Here is a 9216-nt window from a genome sequence, read left to right on the forward strand (position 1 = left end):
CCCACTCTGTCTCTGGTGAATCCTCTCACCCTCCGCATCTCTGGCCTGTACCCCAGTTCTGTATGAATAAATAAATAAATCTTTAAAAAAAAAAGTCTTTGTCTTCACAAAGGTTATATTTGAGTGCGTGGGCAGAGGCAGACAGTAAACAACTTTAATAAGCAAATACTGTGTATAATATGGTTAGTGATGCTTTAATAAGCAAATACTGTGTATAATATGATGGTTAGTGATGCATGCATAAAAAAAAATAGAACACAGTGAAGGGCAGTGTGGGGTGAGGGCTGTCATTTTCTATAGGGTGGTGAGAGACCTGAAGGGAAGGAAGGGATAAGCCAAGAGCATGCCTGGGAGAAGACCGTCAGAGCATGCCAGGGAGAAGACCGTCCCCACGAGCACATCATGAGGCCCTGCGTTGCTAACACATTTGGTGTGTTCAAGAATAGCAATATTTAAAAACAATGTTTTATTTCGATCATGAGACCAAATTAGTAGTTACAGAAGGGAAGGGGGAAAGGCAAGATGAATTGAGTAAAGGAAGTCAAATGTATATTGAAGGAAGGGCTTAGACTTTCAGTGAACATAAAGTAGTATATGGAGATGTTGATTTATCATGAAATGCACCTGAAACTTAGATCACGTTATCAACCACTGTTACTTCAATTAAAAAAAAACAATTTTAAATGATGTTTTAAATTACTTACGAAAGAGGGAAATTATCCTACTCTCTGAGAGCATTACTGGGCTAATATCCATAGGAAGGGGGAGTTTCAGCTTCCCTGCCCCACCAAAGGAGGGTAGAGCTGAGCAGGGAGAAGCTAAAGAAGATTATGAAAAGGAAGGAGAGATTTCAAGAAGAGCTGGAGGAGCCAGGAGGAGCAGAGAGACATGTTAACTAGTAACATAGAGTCGATTAACATTTTGCATGTTACATTATTATATACTGTATTCTTATGATTAAGTAAACTAGAGAAAAAAGGATCCTATTTAAAAAACATACAAGCAAATATACTGACAGTACAGTCCTGTACATAGTTAACAGGAAAATCTGTATATAAATCAACCTGAGCAGTGCAAGCCCATGTTGTTCATGGATGTAAGCTACTTTCACAGGAATCCTAGCCTCCTGATCCCCTTGAGGGAGCTGCCAGTCTAAGACAAGTCTCTCCTAGCCAAGGAGATACCTCACTCTCCCATCACTGTGTGAGAGCACCTCTGAGCCAATGGTCAACCTCTTTTACTGAAATTTTAATTTCAGAAATGCCTTTAATTATATCAATGATTTTCATCCTCTTCCTCCTCATATATATGTAAATCCAGTGATTTTCACCATATATCATATCATCATGATGATAAAAATCACTGGATAAAATTAAATCTATATTTAAATATATGTATGTGTGTAACACACAATGTGTATACACACACACACACAGTCATCACAATCAAATCATTTCATATAACTCTCAGGTCATTTTTTTGGGGTGATGTATTTATTAAATGAATATGCATAGTTTTAACTTATAATTATTGCAAATATGATGGTACCATGCAACTTCTTGATTGGACTTCCTTAAGAAAAGACATCCAGATTTAGAATAATGTCTGTACCTACAATGATAAAGGTCTTGTTTTAAAAATGTATCTTTCATCTATTCTGTGGTTAGATGAACTGCTGCTACTGACCCCAAGTTTAGGAACTGTAGGTAGAGTGGTAACATTGTCACCTTCTTTGTTAAGATCTTGGCGGGACACCTTCAGGGCACCATCGTGTATTAATTCATGATTTTATACTGACATGTGTTCTTGTTTTTAATTTTAAAGCCACGTGTGCAATTAAAACTATGTGAAGAGTGTTGCACTTAAGAGTTTAAAATTAAGAATCTTAGTAAAGTCACAAATGTCTCTCCCCTCCCTGAAAACCTGAAGAACCGGATTTGGGTGTAAAGAGCCAGACTCCTGGGCCCTCCCTGGTGGCCCAAGGAGTTAAAGCACAGCCTGAGTTCGATCCCCAGGCAGGAAGGTGACCCATGTGGTGTGGCAGACCTCTCCTGTCTCACTCACTGCTCCCCTCAGCAGTATATTTTAGTCAATCCATTTGTTCTGCTCCTCAATCTGTCTCTGGTGAATCCTCTCATCCCCTGCACTCTGGCCTGTACCCCAGTTCTTGTATGCATAAATATTTTTAATAAATAAGTAAATCTTCAATAAATAAGTAAAAAAAAAAAGTCACAAAAACCATCAGTGTAACGCTATAAAAAAATTCAGAATAGCAGAAAGAGAAGCCAATCACACATTCAAGTTTTAAACAACACATCTGGTGAAGTGAAATCGTGGCCAGGTGTTGAACAGACCTATGGGAGTAACAGGTTTTTGGATAATTTGGTGATGACCACTATTTTCTGCTGAGAGTCATCTTTGAGAAAAATAAAACGTTTACTGTCAGGCATGTTTTGGTACATGTCAAGTGGGGTTAATTTTATTGAGTCACATAGGAGACATGTTTTAGTCTAGCAGCTTAGGGTACCTAATTTACTCACAAGACCATGATGGGACACTAAAGTTTTCATACCTGGAAATACTAAACTGTAATTTTATAGGAAGTTACAAAGAGTACAGAGTGGTTCAGCTTTTACTCAGTTTCCCCCAGTGGGTACAAAATACATAACTACGCTATATTATGAAAAGCAGGAGGCTGACATTGGTCAATAGGAGTACATTGTTCTATATCATTTTATCACATGTCACAATTACAATAGCCATCACTTCGAACAACAAACAGAATAAAATCTATCCCCACAGCATCTACTGATGTCAACATTTAACCAGTTTGAAGGAAGTATGGAAATGCTTCCAGACAATGCTATACTTTGTTTCATCAAATACAATTTTTCTATCTCAAGAGAAGGGAATTGTGTTTTATTAATGCATTTTCCCTTTCAAATGTTCCAAGGTATTTTTTCCCCTTAAATTTCTGATCCTTTCTCAAAACTTCTTTTATCCCTTCTTCTATCATAAATATGCAATTAATTCTACTAGTTTCCCTTTGCCTGAAAATGCCTTTACTTTGCCTATATTCTTGAAGGATAACTACACTAAATATAAAATATGGAAGTATTGACCATTTTCTTTCAGTACAAGGGAATATTCTACAATTTCCTACTAGATTCCATGATTTCTGGAAAGAAATCCATTATAATTTAAATTATTTTCTTCCTAACTGACAAGATATTTCTCCCTCATTGCTTTGTTCTTACTTTTGCAAAGTTTGACTATGATTTGTCTTATTGTGAATTTCTTTGAGTTTATCTTGTGAGGAGTTTGCTCAGATTTTTGAAATTCTAGATGTATGCCTTTTGCCAAACTTCAGGAATTTTCAGCTATTATTTCTTTAATACTTTTTATCCCTACTACCTTCAGGCCTCTGCTGATATGAATATTATGTCTTTTCTATAGTTCTTTCAGGTCCCTAAGGGACTGATCTTTTTTTTCTAGTTTGTTATCTTTCTGTTGTCCAAATTGGGCGATTTCTGTTCTCCCTTTAGATTCATTGGCTCTTTTCTCTCATTTCCCCATTCTGTATTGAGCCTATTCACCAAATTTTTTATGTCAGGTATTATATTTTGAGTTGTAAATCTCTATTTTGTTTTTCTTTACATCCTTTTCCCCCCTGGAACTTTATATCTTTACATTTGTTTCAAGCATGCTTATAATTGCTTGTTGAAGTATTTTTACGAGGGCTGCTTGCTCTTGTCAGATCATTCAAATGCCTGTGTTATCTATGTCCTGGCATTCATTCACTTTTCCTCCTTATGATGTTACTTCCCTATTTCTTCTATTTCATATTTGATGAATGACTGTAAGCTGCATCCTGGATAGTTACGTATTATGAGGTGACAGGTCATACTTAACACTATGTAGCGGTCCTTCTCTGATAGTGTGAGTGGGACAAGTGACTTCCAGGTCAAGATGCAGCTTCAGGGCCCATACTCTGCCCCTCTTAACACTTATGGAAGGGCCTACTTTCTGGAGATAGTGGGGTTTCTTTTCTGAATCTTTTCTGAGACTCAAATGTGACCTCCTGAGCTAGAAGAGAAAGAGTACTTGGAAGCAGCTCATTGACATCACAGGAGTGTAGAGGAAGCCTGATGCTGTTGGGTAGAGGTGAACTCCAGGATCTCCATAGGATAAAAAGACAATTAGAGAACTCAGAAATGATTCAGAAATGGTAGGTCTGACTCACGATCACTTCTGACTTAGTCAGTTGGATTGTTCAGAATTAGATTATTTTACACTTGACAGCATTTTATTTTTTCAGCCATATGAATTGAAAGTATGAATAGGATTTGATCTATTTTTTAAAAATACTCTTTGGTGGCCCTATATCATTCCCATTCTAGTCTCCTTATCTTGAAGGTGACGAATTGTTTCTTTACTTGAGCAGCAAGACTAATCAGTCATAGTTCTTCAGCAAGGTCTGTTCCTAGAGTCACAGGTGAAAGTTCTGCTGGGCCTTGGCCTTACCCCAAATGAGAGTGTGAAATTGACCCTCTCCATGAGCAATTTGCTCCATGAGCAAATCCCCTGTAGCCAACCAGCTGGAGCACAGGGACAAATGTATTCTAATATGTCCTCTTCCACTTCCAGTCAGGTAGCCCTGGGAGCTTTCTTTACCCCTTTGCCCTCTTCTAAATAAAAACTGTATTTGATAATTCCCAAAGCTTAGAAAGTAAAATTTCACAAAGTGGCTAACAGTTTTCCAAAAGCCACCTGGTTGACATTGTTATAAGCACTTCGGAGCTTTAGCTGTCAGGTGCCAGCTGTGGGGACGTCTGTGTTAATACAGTCAAGTCTCCCTGGCAGTGCGCACCTTAGGCATTGTGGTCAAATCACCATGTTCTGCTAAAAAGACATAGAAATGAGAACCAAACTATAAAATACATTTAAAAAATAGGTAAAACATTTAATGACATTAGCTTCACAAACATCTTTGGGGATTCATCTCCATTGGCATGAGACACAAAATATAAACAGATGGTATTACATCAAACCAACAGTGAAAAAGAACCTCCCTCATGGCATGAGATTAAATCTTAGCAAAGAGCTATTACCAGCCACTGCACCATGGGTTTGATCCTTGGCCAGGGAGGTGATCCACATGGAGCAGCAGACCTCTCCTGTCTCACCTACTGCTCCCCTCAGCAGTGTATTTCAGGAGATCTGCCTTTTCTACTCCCTATTCTGTCTCTGGTGAATCCTCTCCTCCCTCTACCCTTCCTGCACCTCTGATCTACATTCAGTTCTTGTATGCATAAATAAATAAAAAAATCTTAGAAACAACAGTGAAAGAAACTATCAGTAAAATAAAGACACCCCGGCCCTCCTTGGTGGCACAGCGGGTTAAAGCACAGCACTGAGAAGCTAAAGCCACTTCTGCATGAGTTCTATCCCCCTCTGCCCAGGAGGTGACCACATGGCGCGGCAGACCTCTCCTGACCCGCCCGCTGCTCCCCTCAGCAGTGTACTTTGTCGATCTGCCTGTTCTGCTCCCCACTCTGTCTCTGGTGAATCCTCTCACCACCCTTGCACCTCTGGCCTGTACCCCAGCTCTGTATGCAAATAAATAAACCTTAAAAAAAATTAAAAAAAATAAATAAAGACACCCGACTGAATGAGAGAAAATATTTGCACATAACACATCTGGCAAAGGCTTGATATCCAAAATACAACTCAACAAACAAAATTTTTAAAATGAGCAGAAAAGCTAAATAGAAACTTCTCCAAAGAAGACATACAGATGGCCAACAGATACTTTGAAAAAAAAAAAATGCTCATTATCATTTATCATTAGGGAAATGCAAATCAAATCCCCAAAGAAATACCATATCACACCCTGAGAATGACCTACATTAAAAAGACCAGAAAAAAAGTATTAGTAAGGATATGGAGAGAAAGTACACCGTTATATTTTGTGTACTTGTATACTACTGGAGGGAAGGTAGACTGGTCCAGTCCCTATGGAAAACAAGATTATGTTTAAATTAAACATGGTTCATTTCTCAGTGAAAAACAAAATATTAAAAATAGACCTACCATATGACTGACCAGGCAATGCCACTCTTAGGTATCAACCCAAGAATACAAAAACACTAATTCTAAGAGACACATGTAGTTCTACGTTCATTGTTTAAGTCCTAATAGCTAAGTTATGGAAACAGCCTAAGTGCCAAGGATAGAGGAATGAATCAGAAAAATGTGTTGTGTACACATATCCCCCCCACACAAATGGAATGCTACTCAAATACAAAAAAGTGAATTTTCCATTTGCAACGACACAGATAGAACTGGAGAGGATCATGCTAAGTGAAGTAAGTCAGAGGAGAAAGACAAATACTTAATGGTATCACTTATATGTGGAAACAAAATAAAGGGTGAGTCCAAACCAACCAATAACAAGTCTCTGATAACTGACTACAAAACTGAGGATCCAGGAAGGAACCATGGTGAGGTAGGAGCATTGGGGGGTTGGGGAGCCATCTCAATAGAACATGGGGAAGATTGCTGGGGCATAGATATGACAATGTAGATTTGTAAAAGGTTTGAACCTGTGATCCACAAAGCAGATACAACAATCTAAACCAACTTACCTCAATAAACATAATTTGAAAAATAAATACACATATAATACCAAATTTCCATTTTTCCAAAATCATTCATCACACATAAAGTAAATGTCCTATACCTCAAAGTAGGATTCTACAGCTTGACAGCTACGTGGCACAGGTCCTCAGAAAAGTGCAAATCGCATTCCCCCCCCCAAATCTTTACATAAAATTGCCACAAGATGATGTGTCATATTTGGCTGGTTGCTTCAGGTATTGCCTGACATCACCACAAACTCCCAAGATCAATTCACTCCAGCTCGAGAGAAATAACACCAGGTAAAATACAGAATAAGGATACCTACTCATACATAATGCAGTACCAGACACTATCTGCATTTGTGGACCTACTAATATTTATCTTTGTTTTCAAATAAATCCAAAATGAATGAGCAAAAGGAATATGAATATGGAAAAAGGCAGTTTTTACATTTATTAAGACCCACTGGCCATATTTCAGAAAGAACAGAGTTCCGAAGAGCTATCATGATGGACTGCTTGCTAGTGGAAATGTATTAAATCAATAACCACAAAGCTTCTTTTACTGAATTTGCAATAATAAAGCATTAAACCTTTCTGACTTCTTACCAACAATCATACAACTCTGCAATCGTGGTCATATCATAGAATTGAATTAAATAGGAAAAGATAAGTCAAAATTAGTGAGTTACAGAATTTTGGAAAGGAACATGACTTATTTTATTTAGTTCTAATTTTATACAGTAACCAGGATTAAGCTACAATGTGTTAGCCCAAAAGAACAGCTTTAAAGTGCCTGTTTGGACAGGCTGTTGATAATGTGTTCTGAAGGCTGATCCTTAGTGAGAAAAGCAGGCATTTCTGCTTAACATCTGAAGTGGCCATTTCCATGCAGCAAGTCTGTCAAATTATATAATCCTTAAAATTCATTTTCAAGTTATCGGGATAAATACTACTTCAGATATTGTTTCTAAATCACACTTTATCGATATTTTATATTTAACCAATTCAACATCACATCATCCAAGTTTGCATAAAACATGAACATACTATATAGAACATATTAAAAGTCAATGAAAAACATATTAAAAGTCAATGAAAATAATAAATGTTCCCCTAAGGTCTTACTTTAGCAAATAAATTGGCTTAATAACTATCTCCATCAGAGAACAATCTAAGGAAGCTGTGCCTTCATCCCACCTGTCTATCTACTTTGGTACCATGCAGTTCTGCTGAGCAGGAAGCTGGGTTAGTGACAATGGCCACAGCCCACGGTGCAAGCAACATCCAGGAAAAGCAGACTTCTCATACGCAGCAGACAAGTTCAGGGAATATCCTGCCCATAGCACATGTCTTCTTTCCCCCACTGATACCAGAACACAGAGAACAGAAACAGTATTCATATTCAAATGGATTACCTTTAAGAGGAAGGTCTACTTATCAAAGAACTTCAGTGTTTAGTCCCAAGGAGTCTTTCCAATATATATATACACCAATAAAACAACATTTGATCTACTCTGTATTCTTATGTGAGTTTGGTTCTAGTAGGCTGGAACTATCTGGATATATAAAAACATAAGAGACCTAGAAGCTAAGGGCCAAGCTTGGAAATGTAATCATTATGCTGAGCTAGAGCTGGCTCAAACATTGCTAGGCCTCCCGTACTTGGCCTTCACCCATCTAACCATAGAGCTGAAATGCCGTATTAAGGCAGAGCATATGGTTTGTTTGACAGAAAACTGTTCAGGATTCTGCCTCCACTAGTCAAGTTATCCCGAGCAATGTCAATTCAACTCTCCAATCCTCGGAGATTTGCAGAGCTTTTAAAATGAGGGTAATAAGAGCTATTCTGTCAGTCTCACTGATGTATTTTGAGGCCCAGAATCTAAATCTAAAGCAAACAGCTATCTGAATAGAAGGTATTAATGCTATCATCATTATGTGCCCTGCAGCCTGAGCATATAATTGATACACTGAAACACATGACCACAATTATCTGAGAATTGAAGACAAGATGAAAACCACTAACCCACTGAACAAAATATAGGTAATCCTACCTCTCAGCAACTGGTTTGGCAATGTTTTCAAAAATGATCTCTTGGTTTACATCCTGATCAAAAATCCTTTGAAATCTGCAAATGTGAAAAACAATAATTATTCTAAAATAGTCTTCAAATGCTATTGGATTAATCATTTTTTTATAAAAGCTTTATAAACACCCCCATATTTATATCACTGGGCTTACTTAACACAATGTTGGCCCTGTAGTCCCAGCCACACTGTGCTATGTACCTCTGTACACAGATGGTGGATAAACAGTACTGCTTTGACAAGATCTACACAATAAATCCCTCTGAAAAACTGCAGCAGCTTTGAACCAAATAATAAAGTGTGTGTGTTTTTAGCTTTCAACAGGGACAGTGTCTGGCACCAAATTCAAATCTAGATAAGTGCATGAAATGGAAACCCAAGAACAGGAGGTAAACAGCCAAAGAACTGCTGACGTCTGACCAGTGAGAAAAGAAGACAGCTGTGAAATGTATGATGACTGAACTTAGTTTTAAAAATGTGAACT

General features: G+C 37.8%; 1 protein-coding gene across 1 annotated transcript in view; it reads right to left on the reverse strand.

Annotated features, from left to right (window-relative positions):
- KIF6 (kinesin family member 6) overlaps nucleotides 1–9216 on the reverse strand; it is a 378140-nt gene that overhangs the window by 358925 nt on the left and 9999 nt on the right. Inside the window, exon 3 of the mRNA XM_012720329.1 lies at nucleotides 8699–8773. Within this exon, the coding sequence (XP_012575783.1) occupies nucleotides 8699–8773 (75 nt within the window). The remainder of the gene's footprint in view (nucleotides 1–8698; nucleotides 8774–9216) is intronic.

Source organism: Condylura cristata, unplaced genomic scaffold (assembly GCF_000260355.1).
Source record: "Condylura cristata isolate star-nosed mole 26May11 unplaced genomic scaffold, ConCri1.0 scaffold00001, whole genome shotgun sequence".
Lineage (NCBI taxonomy): Eukaryota > Metazoa > Chordata > Mammalia > Eulipotyphla > Talpidae > Condylura > Condylura cristata.